At 54.8% G+C, this 19486-nt stretch overlaps 1 protein-coding gene across 1 annotated transcript in view; it reads left to right on the forward strand.

Moving 5' to 3' along the window:
- Positions 1–3969: 3969 nt before the first annotated feature.
- Positions 3970–19486, forward strand: part of SLC30A3 (solute carrier family 30 member 3) — a 34425-nt gene continuing 18908 nt past the window's right edge. The window contains exon 1 of the mRNA XM_053251129.1: positions 3970–4233. Within this exon, the coding sequence (XP_053107104.1) occupies positions 4127–4233 (107 nt within the window). The 5' untranslated portion in view covers positions 3970–4126. The remainder of the gene's footprint in view (positions 4234–19486) is intronic.

A 19486-nucleotide genomic window follows, 5' to 3' on the forward strand; every position in this document is an offset into this window, starting at 1 on the left:
GGCGCCCACAGAGCAGCCCTGTGGCTGTCTGGCAGAATACAGGAGGGGTTGGCCATTGCCGCCTCCCGCGCAGTCTTAGATGGTGTCTTTCAGCATCTTCCTGTATCGCTGCTGCCCGATATAGAATCCCCAGCAAACTTCTGCTTGTTAGTCAAGCATTTCCCACTGTGCCACTGAAGGTGACAAGCTATGGTAGTCAAGGCTAATTGATAAGGGAGGGGGCAGCCCCACCGCTTCTCTACCACCCAGAAGCCCAGTGCAGAGCCTCGCTGGGGAGAGGGGAGCCGAGCTGAGCAGCGACAAGAAGGCAACAACGAATACGCAGGCGGGGAGGCACCAAGGCCATTTCGGAGCCTGGAGCTAAAGGCCTTTGGAGCCCCGCCCCCAAGTGAAGTCTCGCCCCCTACACACACACGCGCCGTCGCCGTGACAAACACAGTCTTTGTAACTCGGGTTCTTGGACAGCAACTTAACTCGCAAGAAGGTACGAATATGGCTGGGCAAGGGGATTGGGCGGCTGGTGGCCTCTCCGCTCCAGGCAGTTTTGGATAATGCAGATGATCTAGACCCATTTCAGACTGGCTTTCCTGTGGGCTGTGGGGTTGAGACTGCCTTGGTCAGCCTGATGGATGATCTCCAACTGGCTGTTGACAGAGGGAGTGTGACTCTGCTCATCCTTTCGGATCTCTCTGTAGCTTTCGATACCATCCATGGAGTCCCACAGGCTCCATACTGTCTCCAACGCTTTTTACATGAAAACGCAGGGAGAGGCTATCGAGAGGTTTGGTGCTGGGTGTGTTGTCAATAAGCTGATGACACTCAGAACGATTGCTCCATGTCAGCCTCATCAGGAAATGGCATATCCTCTCTCAATGCCTGCCTGGATGCAATAATGGGCTGGATAAGGGATAACAAAATGAAGTTGAATCCAAATTAGATGGAGGGGGGTCTGGACCCGAGAGATGGTTTAGATCGGCCTGTTCTGGGATGGGGTTACACTCCCTCAGAAAGATCAGGTATTTAGCTTAAGAGTGGTGGTGTTGTTGTTTTGTTATAGATTCGATTTCTATAACGCCCTTCCAAAAATGGCTCAGGGCGGTTTACAGAGAGAAATAACAAACAAATAAGAGGGCTATCTTCCTATATCACTGCTGCCGATATAGGTGTTTCCCATAGTCTGGGAAACATATCAGCAAATGCAGGTAAATGACCTACAGACGGGAGCTCTTAATGGCTTGGGTCCAGGCTATTGAAGGGAGCGCCCTCTTTGTCATAAACCCTGCCACGTGTCACAATCTTTTGGAGAGGTCCGTTTGGTGGCAACCCAGGGCCGGGCTTTCTCTGGGGCTGCCCCAGGGCTTTGGAATAAGCTCCCTGATGAAATAAGAGCATCTCCTTCTCTGTTTGTTTGCAGGAAGACCCTCAAGATTCTCCTGTTCTCGCAGGCTTGTAATTAGAATTAATTTTAAAAATTTGTTTTAATCATAGTTTTATACTACTGTTTTTATTTCTTTTTTATGCTACTGTTTTAATTGTTTCATGTATTTTAATCTGTGCTTATTTTTAAAATTGTTTTCAGTTTTGTATACCACCTAGAGAGAGATATATCAGGCGGTATTAAAATGTGATCAATAAGTAGATAGATATAAAACAGGTCTATTTATGCAAATATGCATTAGCAGAAACATTTCCACAGATTCCCTTCCTACATATTCCCCCCCCCCCTCTGCCTCTTATGCACTGCCCGGCAGCGGAGCGACCACACCACCCAGGACAGACTAAAAAGGATGCGGGGGGCAGGGGTGTGTGCGTGTGGGGGGGGCTGGACTTGGCCCCAAGACCAGGGGTAAGAGCGCCTCATGCCGCTGCTCCTCTCAAAGTGGTTGACAGGGAGAATGAACAATCACTGGAGATGGCTCCCTGTCCCCAAAGCCCCCCCCCCCACAGAAGAGCGGCACCTCCGCACCAGGGAGGCGACGCTGAGCGCACACACACACACACACACACACACACACACACACACACACCCCTACCTGGGGGGGGGGGACCAAAGAGAGAGGGGAGCGAATGGGTGGGCCTGGGCCGGCTTGTTTTTCAGAACATTCTTCTGTAGCTGAGTACCCGAAGCGGTGTGCAAAACGTCAAACAATTTAACACTCGGTCCAAACACAGCAGGCGAACAAAGCACACCAGCGACAGCAGAGGCAGGACCCCAAGAAAGCTCCGCTGCACACCGGTGAGATGGAGCGGGGAGCGGGGCTGGAAAAGAGCCCTGACGGCGGAGCTCGCGGCCCCGGACTCTGCCGGTACAGCCCGGCCGCCTTTCCGAAGGGCTGCCCTGCGCCCCGCTGCCGCCCTCGCCTTGGGAAACGGAGAGCAGACGCCTCGCCTACCTGCACCTGCCCAAGCCCTCGGTCAGGCGAGGCTTACCTCCAGGGAAGTGCGCAGGGGCTGTCGGGGCCCGCGAAAGACCGTCGGGCTGCAAACCAGCGGTATTATCCACCCAGGTTCTAGCAAGAGGCACACACCTGGCACAATCAGCCTGGAAGGGCAGGTACCCGAAGGGGACGAAATCCGGCCCTGCTCGCCCTTTGGGTCTGCGGCTTCTCGCTGGCGGAAGGGGCCCGCATCGGGCCCTCGGAGGAGCCCTTCGGCCGCGCCTCCTCCGCCAAAGCAGAAGCAGGCCCAGGGCTGCTGCCCTCGCCGGAGCGCGGACCCGTAGCCAGCTGACGCAGCGCCGCCCGGACTTTCCTTTTGTTTCCGACGCTTCCGATGCTGAATTCGTCCTGGCCGCCTGGACAGGCTGCAGCCAAGCAGGCCACGGCAGCCGGACGAGACCGGCGAACACGGCCCGGGCAGGGCGGGCGAGTCTGCGGGTGGCAGGCCGGGAGGAGCCCTTGGCGGCCTCCGGGACCACCGGCCTTCGGGCTCCTTGGCGTCAAGGACGCAAGACCAGCTCGGCGGCCGCGCTCCTCATCCTCCTCCGCCGCCCGGCGGGGCTGGCAACCAAACCCGCATCTCCCCTTCGCCTCCCGTCACCAGCGCACGAAGTCGGTTGGTCGAGCCCTCTCTGGAGAGTCCTCCCGCCTCACTCGGGCCAACCGGGGCGGCGGGGGCTCCGCTCTGCTCCGCCAGGAGCCGAGATGCTGGTTGTCCACTGGGCAGCCTCCGCAGTCGGGACTAGACGCCCCTCGACGGAAGGGGCAGCTGGTGGCCTGACCGGCCCCTCCGGATGCCTGGAGGCGCCCGCCCATGCTTTCCCCCAGCAGGCGCGCATTGCCTGCCCTGCTCCTTCGGCTGCTCTCGGCGGACTTGTGCCGCGGCAGGCGGGATCCTCCTCCTCCTCCTCTCGGGACCAAGGCGAGGATTCCTGATCGCCGCCGTGGCTTGCTGCTGCTGCTCCTCCTCCCTGCTGCTGCGGCCACTGCGAAGCCCCTCCCGTCGCGGCAGCCCCCACCCACCCACCCCGCGCACACTCCTCTGGAGAAAGGAGCCTGCTCTCCAGGGCCAAGGCGCAGCACCGCGGCGGAGGAGAGCTGCCAGCCAGGGCCCGTCGTCCTTCCTCGTCCTGAAGCGGCTTCTTTGGAGAGCTCCACGAGGGAGGACGAAGCCGAGAGCCTCCCCGGTCGCCTGCCCCCGCCAGGCCAAAGCAGCCCCCGCCGCTCTCCCCGGACCAGAAGACCCCCAGGCTCCTCTGCAGCAGCTCCCGTCTTCTCCCCGCTAGAGGAGCGCGAAGAGCCGCCGCGCGCCCGGAAAGCTTCCCAGGCGGGCCTTCCCATCGCGGGAAAAGCCAAGGGCGGCTGGCTCTTTGCTTCGGGGCCCGCAGGGGGCGGAGGCCATCCGAGCCAGTGGGGTGGGGTGCGCGGGGGCCCGGGCCGGCGGCTTCCCGCAGGAGGCGGGGCCTGATGGCGAGGGGCGGGGCCTCCCTCCGCGCTCTCTCCCGGCCGCCCACCTGTGCGTGTCTGCCTCGATCCGGACCAGGCTCTCGACGGCGACTGCGGCAGCAGCCACAGCGACCCGCCGCCGCCGGCCGCACCGAGGGCCCCGCCTGCGCCTCCTACTCGGCCAAGGCTTGCGGCGGGTGTTCGACTCTCGGCCCTGCAGCCAGCCTTGCTTTCCCTGCGCGATGGAGCCTCCCTCCGGTGCCGGGGGCGGCGGCGAACCCTCGGAGACCGCCCGTTTGGTGGGGACCCGCGGCGGCAGCCTCCGCGCCAGCAGCCTCCGTCTCAAGAGGTAAGGGCGAGCCCGGCGCAGCAGCAGCCGCTCCCTCCGGACCGCCCCACACCCCATGGCTGACAAGCGCCCTGCTGCTCCCTGCAGCAACAGATCTGGAGCGCCGCCGCCCGGCTGTGTAGCTCAGTCGGGGCAGAGACCGTGCTGGCTGGGGGAGGCTTCTGCCCAGGACCTGCCTTGCCCGACTCAGGTCAGGCCACAGAGAGCCAGGCACTGGCCATCGCCGTCCGCCCCTGCCATGGCCCTCCCTGCTCGCCCCATCGCCTCTCCGCCCCTCCCTTAGGGCGACCCTCCTTGGCCCCGCCGCGGCTCTTCTTCTCCCGACGGTGTTGCTGCTGGGCCCGCGGCCCGCCTGCCTCTCTCCCGCCAGCCCCCGGGCTCCCTCCTCTTCTGGCGACCTCTCCTCCTCGCGAGTCGTCCCTGCCTTGCCTCGAGCTCCGCGCACGCTGCGGCGGATTTCCCGCTCTCCGCGGGAGGCGGTGTGGAGGTCGCGCTGCGGGCCCCTCTTTAATCCGGCTCCACCTCGCGGGGCACCGGCGGGGCCTGCTTTGCTTTCCTAGGGGTCTCGATGGCTCGCGGGAATTCCACGGAGCTGCGGGACTGGGGGCGCAGGGGGAGGAGCGCTCCAGGCTGTGTGGGGCGGAGAGGGGCGGCCGCCTCGGTGCGCGCGCGCGCGCGGCGGGGGGGGGGCGCTTTCTGCCGCCTGAGCTTCGGTCCTGTTGCAAGGTCCTCGCCTCCTCCTGCCCACACAGCACACTTTTCTCAGCTGCCAAGTCCGCCGGCGGGCGAGAGAGGGAGGCGAGCGACTGACCAGCAAATGCATGGGTTTCGCTTTCCAAGCCCATTAACAAATCCCTCCCTGCGCTTACATAGCCGCCGGAGGGAGAAGCTTGGTGTCCCCTGTCCCCAAGGGGCTCCTTCCTTCCTAACCCGCACAGAAAGGCAAGAAGAGAGAGCCGGGCGGGCGGCGACTGGAGGGACGAGGCCGCGTAGGTGCTCACGGTCACGGGCTACCCATGTGAGCTGGGGAGGGGCTTCAGGGCTCCTCCAGGAGCTTGGGGGTCTCGCCGTGCCCGCAAGCCCAGAGGGGCCTCTCCGTACGGGGGCTGCAGTGGTCTCCACCCTCCGCAGCCCGGCGCCGCAGTGAGATGTGAGGCTCCCAAGAGGAGCCACCCATGACCCGCCTGCAGCCCAGCCCTCGAGGAGGGTTGCTCTGTGTGCGTGCGTGCAGGCGCTGCAGTGAGAGAGACCCGAGGAGCCTCGGGGACTCCCGCGGCTGCTTCCTGCGGTGGGGTGGGGGGCGCGCTTCCCCTCCAGGAGTGCGGGTGTAGCGGCCATCCCAGAAAGCCTGCTGCAGGAGGCAGCCAGGTCTTGCAGGGCCCTGCTGGGGCGGCGGGCTTGATCTGGCCAGGAGTCGGCCCTCCGAGGAGGACTCTGTCCGCTGGCTTGCCGACGGGGCCCCCTTGCTGCAGCCCCGCCTCCCCCGCCCCCTCCCTCCCAGGGGCTGCTTTGCCCGCCCGCCCGCCCGCAGATCCCTCCTGGGTGTGCCAGGGACAGCCTGCGAGTGGGCGCTGCTGCTGCTGCTTCCCTTCTGCCTCCCTTTGTTGCTTGCATTGGGGGGGAGGGGCGGGCGGGCGGGCGGGCAGGCAGCCACACCTCACCTCGCCCCCCCCCACCTTGGCAGGCCCTTCTCCCCTCCCCAGCCCATCCATTCTTCACTCAGCCAGGCCTGGCCCAGCAGATAAGCCTGAAGGTCACTGGGGGTCAATTGCCTTGGCAGGAGGGGAGGACTCCCCCCTCCCTCTCCGGTACCCAGGAGGACTCGCTGGGTGGGGGAGGGGGGAGGAGTCCCAGCGCTGCTGGAGGGACCCCCTCCTCACACCCCTCCTCGAAGCAGCCTGCTAGGAAAGGGCCCCCAGATGGAGCTTCTCTGGCTCAGTGGACAGAGCTTCAGAAAACATCCCGCGAAGGCGAGGGCCCACCTGCCTGCCTGGTGTCATGTCCCTCCCGACACACACGGCCTCCCCCCCCCGCCCCCGGGCCCGAAGGGGAGGGCACCTTGCCCAGCAACAGCCTGCCTGGGGAGGGAGATTCCCCCCATACCGCCAGGAGGATCTTTCTCCCGCTTGGACTCGGTGGCAATGCAGGCCTGAGCCTTAGCGTCCCTTGGAAGCAGGGTTAGGCCAGTGAGGACGCTGGGACTTGTTGGGGCCCCGAGAGCCTTCACTGCCAGGAGCTCAATGGAGCCAGTGTTGCTGAGGCCGTGTCCTCTTTGGCTCTCCAGGCAGGCGGGGGCTGAGTCCTGGAGGTCTCCCAGCCAATCTGCATCCCTGGTCCTAGGAGGAGGAGGAGGGTCTTTCCATTCTGGGCAGGGCGGCAGCATCTGCCCTGGCTCCCAGAGGGCAAAAGGATCCATGAGGGCAAAGAAAAGGACAGCCCTGCTGCTGCTGCTGCTGGATCAGGCCCAAGGAAGCCCATGCAGCCCAGCCTCCTGTCTCCCACAGTGGCCCACCAGATGCCTCTGGGAAGCTCCCCAGGGGAGAGGATGAAGGCAGGCCTCCTCTGGCCACGGCTGCCCTCTCCCTCCCTCCCTGCACTGGGCATTTGGAGGCATCCTGCTTCTGAGGCTGGAGGAGGTGGCTTCTTCTACCTGCTTCTGGGACTGCAGTCATCAGGACCAGGAGCCATGGATAAACCTGACCTCCACGAATGTGTCTCAGCCCTAAAGCCAACCAAGCTGGTAGCCATCCCCACCAGCTTGGCTGGTGGCAGGGAATTCCATAGGTGGATGACACCCACCATGGCTCCCTCCAGCCAACCCAGCATCCTGCTTCCCAGAGCAACCAGATGTCTCACTGTGCTCCTCGCAAGGCAAGTGGGGCCGCTCCTCCTCCCCCGCTGAGGGCTGACCCATACATCGGGGACTGGAATGTGAGTGGCTTGTAGCAAGGGAGAGACCCGTGAAACTACCTAGACTGACGGTTACTGGCACCACAGCCTGAACTGGGGGATGCCATCGATTAATGTGTGAAGGACTTTGTTTTGTCTTTCCTAAACTTCCTGCCAAGCCACTCCACCAGGTGGCCAGACGGTCTTCTCCTGCTAGGGCGGAGGTGGACATCAGGGATGGCCTTGCCCCTCAGGATCCCCTCGGTCTGTCCCCGCTGCGCTCCAGCTTGTGGAGTCCACCCGTTAAGACCCTTCTCCCATTTGGAGAACATGGAGGAGACACTCTCTGGGGCCTCCCATGACGACGGGACTCCTTGCGGCGGCAGCAGCCCGTCCCCCTCTGCCACTGACTGCTCGCTCAGCCCTGGGCAAGGCAGCACCTGGTGCTGAACTCGAGGGCACTTGCTTGCGGGGGCTGAGAAAGGAGGAGCGGAGTGCTCCTCCTCCTCCTCTCTGGCGCCTGAGGGAGGTCCAGCCCAGCCCAGCCCAGCCCAGCCCAGGAACTGGCGGAGTGGGGCTGGCTGCTCGGCAGGCACGCATCCCTGGCGGCCCACCAGCCTCACCCGCCGCCGCCGCCGCCGCCCCCGCGGGGCCCAGCCAGCCTGCAGAGAGAGGACGGGGGCCCCTCCCAGCTCCCGCGTGGCAAAGGATCCAGCCTGCGGGGACCGATGACCGAGGTGTGCGAGAGGATTGCCGGCCCCCCCGCCCGCTCCCGCAGCCCCCAAGGGCGGGGATGGGGAGCGTGAGTGCGAGCGCGGGGCTGCCTGCAGGCGCCCCTCTGCCCCGCTCTGCCCATCTGGGGCCCCAGGACATGTGTGCCCATTCCGGGTGTTGTTCCGTCCCCGCACAAGTGGGGGGGGCCCTTTAAGAGCAGCCCCGCCCCCCAGCCGCCGCCGCCTACGGCCAGAGCTGCAGAAGCTGCCTCGGGGGTGGTCTGTGTGGGGGGAAGCAGCCGGCAGGGAGTGTGCGCGTCCAAGCAGGGGGAGGCTGGTGGAGGCCCAGCGACGGAGGGGGCGGAGGGGGCGGAGGGGCGCGCGCGCCCGAAGGGACAGGCTGTTCTGCAGTCTGGGTAATAAAAGGAGCCATTTGGGAAGCGCCCAGGCGTGAAATAACTGAGTCCTCAACACGACGCTCCTGGGAGGAGGAGGGGGAGGGGGGAGAGAGAGGGAGGGAGGCTCTTCCCCCTGCCCTCCCGCCCGCCCCATCATGCCTCTGTTGGGAGGGGAGATGTGACCCAGCGGAGACCCTCCCCACCCCACAAGCAATCTGGGTGCCTGCCTGCAGTGCAGCCACCCCCCACCCCCGCCCAATCCCCACCTGCCTCCTTGCCTGGCAAGGCTCTCTTCCCTGGGCACCACTTGGACCAAATGGAAGCAGACCGCAACAAGGCTGCAGAGCAGCTTTTCCAGGGAGCCCAGAAAGCGAGGAGCCCGGAGCCTCTGGCCTGGGAACTGCCCTCATCCCTGACTCGGGTGCCGAGAGCCCAGATCTCCGGATTGGGAAACAAACATTTGGGAGCTGGTCAGAAGGCTGCAGTGACGGAGGGCAGGCGCTGGCCGGGCTGGGCTGGGAGCCGGCTAGGGGGGGTTCTAGGCCAACACCAGCAGCAGGCAAGATGCAGGCCGGGGCCTGCTGGGTGGCAAATGAGGAGGGTTAGGGGGAGGGCATGGCGGAAACTGGGTGGAAGGCGAGGCAGAGCCCGAGGTGTCCTCCGGGATTCCTGGACACGAGCTCTAGAGAAAGGAGAGGGCCTGAAGGGAGCTTTGCGTAGCCTTGTGTGTCTCAAAGAGGGGAGAGGGTCTGACCCACCAGGTCATCTGAAGAGGTCTGGCCTCTTTCACAGAAGAATGGAGGGTGGTCATACCAAACACAACTTTCTTACCCAAGACAGGCAATCACCGCTGTGATCAGAATGCTGAGGGTGCTTTTCTGAACGGGAGAAAGAAATCTGGGGTGGGGGGTCATCATCCAAGGAGAACGTGCGTAAGAGCAAGTGAGTCCAATTGCCTCCCCGCCACCCCCATGGGTCCATATGTGCCTAAATACCCTCAGTGGCTGTTCCTTAGAGCAATTGGTCATTGAACTGACCAGAGGGGAGGTGACCTTGAACTTCATCCCAAGCAGCCCCCCAAACCTGGTGCCAGATGGAAGTGCTCTTGGAGAGAGCGGGGGGGGGGGGGGCCCTGCCCTCCAACTCTCCAGCAACAGAAGCTCAGCTAGAATGTAGGGCACAGAGCAAGAAAGGCCAGATCCCAAAGGAAACCAGTCTTATCAGGAGCAACTCCTCTGAGGAGGCGTTTGGGTCTGTCTAGCCCAGAGAAAAGAAGACCCAGGTGGGCCATGAGAGCCCCCTTCCACGGTCCGAAGGGCTGCCACCTAGAAGGAGGAGCAGGCTTGAGGGCAGGACTAGACCTCGTGGTGGGTCGAAGCGACAAGGAAGCCAGCTGAGGCTAGACATTGAGAGGGGTTTCCTGACTGCAAGAGCAGCTGCTGGACAGTGGAACAGTCTGCGTTGCACAGTGGCAGACTCGCCCTTTGCTGCAGGTTTCCAGAGGAAGGTTGGGCAGGCGTCTGCCAGGGATGCTGGAGCAGTTTCCTGCTCTGAGCAGGGGGTGGGATGAGAAGAGCTCCTGGGTCCCTTCCAGCTCCAACATCTGGTGATTCTATGCCAGGACGGCTAGCAAGCAGGCCCCTCCACTCTGGGTGAGTGGGCCACCAAATGGCAAATGAGGTTCATGTAAGTAAGTGGTACACATGGAGGCAAAACATCCCAACTTCTCTCTCTCTCTCTCTCTCTCTCTCTCTCTCTCTCTCTCTCTCTCTCTCTCTCTCTCTCACACACACACACACACACACACACACACAATTTTATTTGTTAGTCACCCCATAACAAATTGTTTTCTAGGCAGCTTACAACACAGGATTAAAATATACAATAAAAACACATAACACATTAAATTATAACAGACAAAAAGGGAGAAAATACAAAATACAGTACAAAGCAGTTTAAAAACACTCTCATACTAGTTAAAAATCAAATCAAATCAGATTTGAAAATCAGAATTTAAAAGGCCTGAATGAACAGAAAAGTGTTTACCTGGCATCTAAAAGAACAACGCGATGAAGCCAGGCGAACCTCACTGGGGAGGCTATTCCATAAGTGGGGTGCAACCACTGAAAAAGCCCTCTCCTTAGTAGCCACCCGCCTCACCTCCTTTGGCAGGGGCACCCGGAGGAGGGCCTCCAAAGACGATCCATAGGACCAGGTGGGGACATACGGGGCAAGGCGCTCTCTCAGCTAACCCGGTCCCAAGCCATTTAGGGCCGGACAAGTTAAAACCAGCGCTTGGAATTGGGCCCGGACATGGACTGGGAGCCAGTGCTCTGGCGTCATAGGCTCAAAATCCCAGTCCCAGTTAATAATCTTGCCGCCCTATTTTGTACCAGCTTCAGTTCCCAGACCTTTTTCAAAGGCAGCCCCACGTACAACACATTGCCGTAATCTAAGCGAGGGGTTACATAGACACTGATGGGAAGATTAAACTTCTCATGTCACTCTTCTCCTTAACATTCAAATTCTCAGTGACAAACCTTCTCATTTATCTCATTTCTTGAAATAACTCTTGCCTTACCTTACCATATCTTACCTTATCTTATCTCTCTATATATCTATCTGACATATTTGTATACCACCCACTACCAAAGTCTCTAGGTGGTTTACAGCAAAAAACCCAAACCAAGAAATTTTAATAATTAAAACATATACAAATATAAAATTGAAATACTCACAAACACTACCAGATAGCTAAAAAGCCCAGCTGAAGAGATGTGTCTTCAGTGGTTTCCTAGAAGCCAACAGGGATGGAGCAGCTCAAATCTCGGCAGGAAGGGGCCTTCCTTTGAGTCACCATCAGACAAGTTGGCAGCACCCTCAGAAGAACCTCCCCTAAAGGGAGAGACCCTAACCCTAACCCTAACCCATAACAAAGAAAGCGTTCTCTCGTGGCCCAAGCCGTTAAGGGCTTTATAGGTAATAACCAGCACTTTGTATTTTGCCTGGAAACCTACTGGCAACCAGTGTAGATCTTTCAGAATCTGAGTAATATGGTCTCTGTGGGACATCCCAGAGAGCAGCTTCCAGACTATGTACAGAGGCGGCCCCACGTAGAATGCATTGCAGTAGTCTAGCCTAGGAGCTACCAGCATGTGCACCACTGTCTTAAGGTCACTCACTTCCAGGAAATGGTGCAGTTGGCGAACCGGCCAAACCACTTGAAGCAGATAAAAAGCACTACTGGCTACTGCCTCCACCTGAGGTATCAGAGAGAGGGTTGGGTCCAGAAGTGCTCCCAAGCTGTGAACCTGTTCCTTCTGGGGCAATGCAACCCTATCCAGATCTATCCTATTTCCTGAATTACGGCTTCCTACAGTGAGCACTTCCATATTGTTTGGAAGGATTCAGTCTTAGTTTGTTATCCCTCAAACAGCCCATATACTGCCTCAAAGCATTTAGGGAAGTTATGCCATTGCCTGATGAAGCTGACATGGAGAAATAGATTTGGGTGTTATCATTGTACTGATAACACTCTGCACCAAATCCCCTGATTCATTTAGATGAATCATGTAGATGTTTTCATGTAGATGTTAGAAAGCATTGGAGACAAGATGGAGCCCTGAGGAACCCCATACAAAAGTTCTCACTTTGTGGAGCAGCAGTCTCCAAGTAACGCTTTCTGAAATCTGCCTAAGAGAGATGAACAGAACCACTGCAAAGCAATGCCTCCTATGCCCAGCCCCCCCACCCCCGGCCAGGCAATCCAGAAAGATGACATGGTATTGAAAGCCATAAGGACCAACAGAGTCACAGTCCCTCTGTCAATTCTCCTTTGGAGATCACCCATCAGGCCAACCAAAGCAGTCTCCACCCATAACCTGCCCCAAAGCCAATGTGAAATGGGTCTAGATAATCTCTTTCATCCAAGACCACCTGGAGTTGAGAGGCCACCACCTTCTCAATCACCTTGGCCAACCAAGGGAGATTGGAGACATTGCCTAACTCTGAGGAATCCAGTGTAGGCTTCTTTAAAAGAGGTCTAATAATTGCCTCAACAAGGAGGCATCCTACTTTCCCTCAGAGAACCATTTATGATCTCAACCAGGCCCTCTACAACAACCCCTCTGCTTGATAATATAAGCCATGTCAGACAAGGGTCAAGAGAACAGGTGGGAGGCTGCACAGTTTGAAGCAGCTTGTTTAAGTCATTGGGAGTCACAAATTGAAACTGATCCAATTTAACCACACAAGAGGAGTTACTAGATACTCCCTCTAAAGACTCTGCACCAACAGTGGAATCCAGATCAGCTTGAATACAAGAGATTTTGTCCACAAAAGACTAATTAAAGGCTTAACAGTGGCTAACTGGTGGTTCCAAAGCCAGAGTGGAAAGGGCCTGTATAAGTTCCGTCACCATCTTAGACAATTCTGCTGGACATGAACCTGCAGATGCAATATGTAGAGCAAAGAATCGCTTATTTGCCGCACGTATTGCCAGAGCATAGGTCTTCAATTGTGCTCATTGCTGTAATCTGTCGGATTAGAGTCATGTCCTTCTCTACACGCTCTAGTCGTCTACCTAGTCGCTTCAGCTCCCATAGTTCTTCCATATACCATGGAGCTAATTTAGAAGCAGGTTGGAGAGGACACTTAGGAGCAATCAGTCTATCTTCCTAATGAGCTAATTATTCCAATTTTTAAAAAATATATACCACCCAAAACTTGCATCCCTGGGGGGTTTACAATTAAAATAATTTAAAACATTAAATGTATTTGTTTGTTTGTTTGTTTGTTTGTTTAACATATTTTTATACCGCCCAAAACTTACGTCTCTGGGTGGTTTACAAGATAAAAATTAACAATAAATAATTAAAATCATTTAAAAGATTACAAACATTTAAAACCCAGTATTAAATTATTTAAAACTATAAATCTAATTAAAAGCCTGGGTGAATAAATGTGTCTTCAGTGCCTTTTAAAAAGTTGCCAGAGATGGGGAGGCTCTTATTTCAACAGGGAGCGCATTCCAAAGTCCAGGGGCTGCAATTGAGAAGGCCTGTCCCTAAGTAGCCGCCAGATTACTTAGCCAGACGCATTGACAGCAGCCTCAGGTGAACCTCTCCTGATGATTTTAGCAGGCGATGGGGCTCAGGGCGAAGAAAACATTCTCTTAAATACCCAGGGTCTAAGCTGTTTAGGGCTTTATAGGTAATGACCAGCACCTTGTAATTTGCCTGGAAATGTATCAGCAGCCAGTGCAATTTCTTCAACACAGGAATAATATGGTCTCTCCGAGATTACCCAGAGACCAACCTGGCTGCCACGTTCTGAACCAACTGCAGTTTCTGGACTACGTACAAAGGCAGCCCCATATAGAACACATTGCAGTAATCCAGCCTAGAGATTACCAGCAGATATACCACTGTTTTGAGGTCGTTCATCTCAAGAAACAGATGCAGCTGGTGTATCAGCCAAGGCTGATAAAAAGCACCTCTGGCCACCACCACCTCAACCTGGGACAACCCACCCCCAGACTGTGTACCTGTTCCTTCTGTGGGAGTGTGACCCCATCCAGAACCGGCAGATCAAAATCGTCTCCCGAGTTCCAACCCCGCACAATAAGTACTGTACCTCCGTCTTGTTTGGATTCAGCTTCAGTTTGTTATCCCTCATCCAGCCCTTACTGCCTCCAGGCAGGTGTTTAGGGAGGTTATGCCTTCTCCTGATGATGTTGACATGGAGAAACAGATATGGGTGTCATTAGCATACTGATAACACCCTGCACCGAATCCCCTGATGATCTTTCCTGGTGGTTTAATGTAGATGTTAAACAACATTGGAGACAATACGGAGCCCTGAGGTATGCCATACGGAAGTTCAGATTTTGACGAACAACAGTCTCCAAGAGACACCATCTGGAGTATGCCCGTGAGTTAGGAGCGGAACCACTGCAAAGCAGTGCCTCCCACCCCCAACCCCCTCAGATGCTCCAGAAGGATACTCTGGTCAATAGTATTGAAAGCTGCCAAGAGATCCAAAAGGACCAACAGAGTCACACTCCCTCTGACCATTCCCCATTGGAGATCATCCATCAGGCCAACCAAGGCAGTCTCCACCCCATAGCCTGCCCGAAAGCCAGTTTGAAATAGGTCTTCATAATCAGTTTCCTCCAAGACCTCCTGGAGCTGGGAGGCCACCACCTTCTCAATCACCTTGCCCAACCATGGTAGGTTGGAGACAGGCCTGTAATTATTTAACTCCAAGGGATCCAAGGCAGGCTTCTTCGGAAGCGGTCTAATGATTGCCTCCTTAAGACAAGGAGGCATCCTGCCTTCCCTCTGAGAAGCATTTATAATCTCTACCAGGCCCTCTACAACAGCCTCCCTGCCAGATAGTATAAGCCATGTCTGGGAAGGGTCAAGAGGGCAGGTGGTAGGCTACACCATTCCAAGCAACTTGTCCACTTCCTCAGGATTCACGAACTGAAACTGATCCAGGGTCACCACATAAGAGGAGCTGCTGGACACCTCAGCATCCGACTCTCTAACAATTGTGGAGTTTGAATCCAAGTCGGCCCGAATACGAGAGATTTTGTCCACAAATAACTCATTAAAAATGTCACAGCAAGTAATTGTTGGTTCTAAGTACTGATTCAAGGGGGAAGGGGTGCACATTAGGCCCTTCACGACCCTGAACAACTCTGCCGGATGTGAACTTGTGGATGCAATACGGGAGGAAAAGAATCACTTCTTTGCCACAACTATCACCTGAGCATAGATCTTCAAATGCTCTCTATGTAATAATCTGTCGGATTCGAGTCAAGTCGTCCTCCACTTGTGCTCTAGTCATCTACCTCATCACTTCAGCCCCCGTAGTTCTTACGTACACCAAGGGGCCAGTTTCGGAGTGGGTCAGTGAGGACACTTAGGAGTGATTGTGTCCACTGCCCTGGTGAGTTGATTATTGCGTCCCTTTCTCGAGAAGGCAGATCTGGCCACAGTTACCCACGCCTTAGTCATGTCGCGGCTGGATTACTGTAATGCGCTCTACATGGGGCTGCCCTTGAAGAATATCCGGAAACTACAGCTAGTGCAAAATGCGGCAGCGAGGGTTTTATCCGGAGCTGCCCGTTGGGAACATATCACCCCCATTTTGAAAAAGCTGCACTGGCTGCCGGTTTGTTTCCGGGTCCAATTCAAGGTGCTGGTTTTGACCTTTAAAGCCCGTTTGGGCCCGGGGTATTTGAGGGACCGCCTGCTCCCAAGGGTTGCTGCCCGCTTGACTAGGACATCTGAGGGGGCCCTGCTCCAGGTGCCGACAATGAGGGAGGCCCGGATGTCGTGCACTCGGGACAGGGCCTTCTCTGTTGCTGCCCCTAGACTCTGGAATGCTCTCCCGGTGGCCATTCGTTCCTCGGACTCCATCACAGTTTTTAGAAAGCTTTTAAAGACTTGGCTTTTTACCCAGGCTTTTACATAATCGTCTTTTACTGCTGTTCTTGTGTGTTTTTATATGTTGTCTTGTTTTTATGCTTGTTTTTAGCTTGATGTTTTTACTGCTTTTTGCTGTATGTTTTTAATTTTTGTAAACCGCCTTGGGGTTTTCTTTTAACGAAAGGCGGTATAAAAATGTAAAAATAAGTTAAATAAATAAATAAATTATTCCAATTCTCCACCAGAGTGTTGACAGGGTCACCAGCAGAGCCAATACGAAATCCCTCCAAGGCTTCTTGGAATCCTATTGGATCCAATAACCTTCTCAGGCGGACTATCCTAATGGGCCCCCCGCCCCTGTGGGATGTGGTTGTGAGTCCAACCTTAACCAGATGGTGGTCCGTCCATGACAATGGGGAAATCACAGGAGTTCCCACCCATGGAACACCACCCTGTTCAGAGTGAAAGACCAGATCAAGCGTATGACCAGCAATATTGGTCCCGAGACCACCTGGGATAGGCCCATAGTTGTCATGGCCACTATGAACTCCTGAGCTGCCCCAGACAAATTGGTCCCAAAGTGAACATTGAAGTCCCTCAGCACCACAAGCCTGGGAGACTCCAACGCCAAGCCCGAGACCAAGTCCGTCAGCTCAGTTAGGGACTCTGTCGGGCAGCAGGGCAATCAGTACACTAACAGAAGTCCCAGTCTGTCCCTGGTCCCCAAACATACGTACACACATTCAATTTGGTCAGACACTTCGACAGGGACCCTGGTCAGGGAGATATTGTTCTTATAGACCACAGCCACTCCACCTCCCTGTCCACTTCCCCTGCCCTACTCCTCAACAGAGTACCCTGGAGGAAGAAGCTGGGACCAGAATGGGCCACCAGCCTCATCCTCTATAATAAAAGGCTTGGGTGTCCGCCCGTGTCTCTGCGCCCGTGTGTTCCTCGGCCGTTAATTATTTTATTATTTACATTTATATCCCGCTCTTCCTCCAAAGAGCCCAGAGCGGTGTACTACATACTTGAGTTTCTCCTCACAACAGCCCTGTGAAGTAGGTTAGACTGAGAGAGAAGTGACTGGCCCAGAGTCACCCAGCAAGTATCATGGCTGAATGGGGATTTGAACTCGGGTCTTCCTGGTCCTAGTCCAGCACTCTAACCACTACACCACACTGGCTTAGGAGCAATCATGTCTACTGTCCTGATGAGTTCCCTGTTAGAGGTTCCCACCAGGGCATCAACAGAATCACCGGCCACACCAACATCAAAACAATTTTTAAAAACTGTTAAAAAGATTAAAACATTACAACAATTAAAATTTAACACGTTCAAACTATTAAAAACACAATTAAAACAATATCTAATTAAAAGCCTGGGTGAACAAATGTGTCTTGAGTGCCTTTTTAAAAGTTGCCAGAGATGGGGAGGCTCTTATTTCAGCAGGAAGTGCCTTCCACAGCCTTGGGGCAGCAATGGAAGTGGCCTGTCCCTGAGTAGCCACCAGACAAGCTGGTGGCAACTGCAGATGAACCTCTCCAGATGATCTCAATGGGCAGTGTGGTTCATAGAGAAGAAGGAGTGCTCTTAAATACCCAGGGCCCAAGCTGTTTAGGGCTTTAGGTTATAACCAAAACCTTGTATTTTGCCCAGAAACTTATCAGCAACCAGTGTAGATCTTTTAAGATAGGAGTGATATGGTCTTTCCGAGATGACCCAGAGACCAACCTGGCTGCTGCATTCTGGACCAACTGCAGTTTCCAGACTACGTACAAAGGCAGCCCCACATAAAGCGCATTGCAGTAATCAAGTCTGAATGTGACCAGCAGATATACTACTGTTCTGAGGTTATTTATCTCAAGAATAATATCAGCCGAAGCTGATAAAAGACACCTCTGGCCACTGCCTCCACCTGGGACACCAAGGAGAGGTTTGTGTCCAGAAGCACCCCCTGACTGTATACCAGTTCCTTCTTCAGAAGCGTGACTCCATCCAGAACAGGCAGATCAAAATCATCTCCCGAGTTCTGACCTCTCACAATAAGTACCTCTGTCTTATCTGGATTCAGCCTCAGCTTGTTAACTCTCATCCAGCCCATCACTGCCTCCAGGCAGGCATTTAGGGAGGTTATGCCTTCTCCTGATGATGTTGACATGGAGAGAAAGATCTGGGTGTCATCAGCATACTGATAACACTCTGCACCAAATCTCCTGATGATCTCTCCCAGCGGTTTCATGTAGATGTTAAACAGCATCGGAGACAATACGGAGCCCTGAGGGACACCATACTAAAGTTCAGTTTTTGAAGAACAACAGTCTCCAAGGGACACCATCTGGTATCTGCCCAAGAGGTAAGAGTGGAACCACTGCAAAGCAGTGCCTCCCACCCCCAACCCCCTCAGACGCTTCAGAAGGATTCTATGGTCGATAGTATTGATAGCCACCGAGATGTCCAAAATGACCAACAGAGTCATACTTCCTCTGTCAATTCCCAGTTGAAGATCATCCATCAGGCTGACCAAGGCAGTCTCTACCCCATAGCCCACCCGAAAGCTGGTCTGAAACGGGTCTAGATGAAACTGCCAGGAGACATTTCATATCAGGTAGTTAAAAAGAAATCAATATGTGCTTCATTGACTACAGAAAAGCTTTCAATTGTGTCGGCCTTGTCAAGTTGTGGAATATCCTTAGGAAAATGGGCATCCCAGAACATCTCATTGTTCTCATGAGAAACCTATACACAGAACAAGAAGCCACAGTCCAGATGGAACATGGTGAAACAGACTGGTTCCAGATCGGCAAAGGAGTAAGACAAGGCTGTCTACTTTCTCCTTATTTATTCAACTTATATTCTGAACATATACTGAGAGAAGCTGGATTGGAAGATAAGCGTGGTTTTAAAGTTGGAATAAGAAACATCAATAACCTGCACTACGCTGATGATACCACTCTGATGGCTGAGAATGTGGATGATCTGCAAGCTCTAGTAATGAAAGTCAAGGAGCACAGTGAAAAAATGGGCCTCAGACTAAATGTAAAGAAGACTAAATTGATGACAACAGTAAACTGAGCAACCAGCCTCAGAATTGATAATGAAGACATTGAAGTAGTGGATAACTTCTGCCTTTTAGGATCGACCACCAACAATAAAGGATCCAGCATTCAAGAAATATGCTGCAGACTAGCACTTGGTGGAGTTGCAATGAAGGCCTTGGAAAGGATATTTAGAGGCCGTGACATGTTGATACCTATCAAGATTAGAATAGTTTGGACAATGGTTTTCCCCATGACACTCTATGGATGCAAAAACTGGACTCTGAAGAAGCAGAACAGAAAAAGTATTGAGGTTTTTGAACTTTGGTGCTGGAGAAGACTTTTGCGGATACCATGGACAGCCAGGAAAACAAATAAATGGATCATAGAACAAATCAATCCAGAATTTTTATCTGAGGCACAAATGACCAGGCTCAAACTATCATACTTCGGACACATTATGTGAGGACCCAGATCCCTTGAGAAGTCCATAATGCTGGGGAAAGTGGAAGGAAGGAGAAGAAGAGGATGACCAGCAGCAAGGTGGATGGACTTGATTATGACAGCAATGAGTGCACCACTGAGAGACCTTAAAGGCCAAGCTGAAAACAGATCATCCTGGAGAGAATCTATCTATGTGGTCGCTAAGAGTTGACACCAATTTGATGGCACTTGATAAATCGATCAAGTTTATAAATGTAATAAATAAAGTAACCAGGAAAGCGGTCTTGTGGTTATGTGAGGTAGTTCAATTAACACATCAGCCTTGTTGCTTGAAA

Source organism: Hemicordylus capensis, chromosome 1, assembly GCF_027244095.1.
Source record: "Hemicordylus capensis ecotype Gifberg chromosome 1, rHemCap1.1.pri, whole genome shotgun sequence".
Lineage (NCBI taxonomy): Eukaryota > Metazoa > Chordata > Lepidosauria > Squamata > Cordylidae > Hemicordylus > Hemicordylus capensis.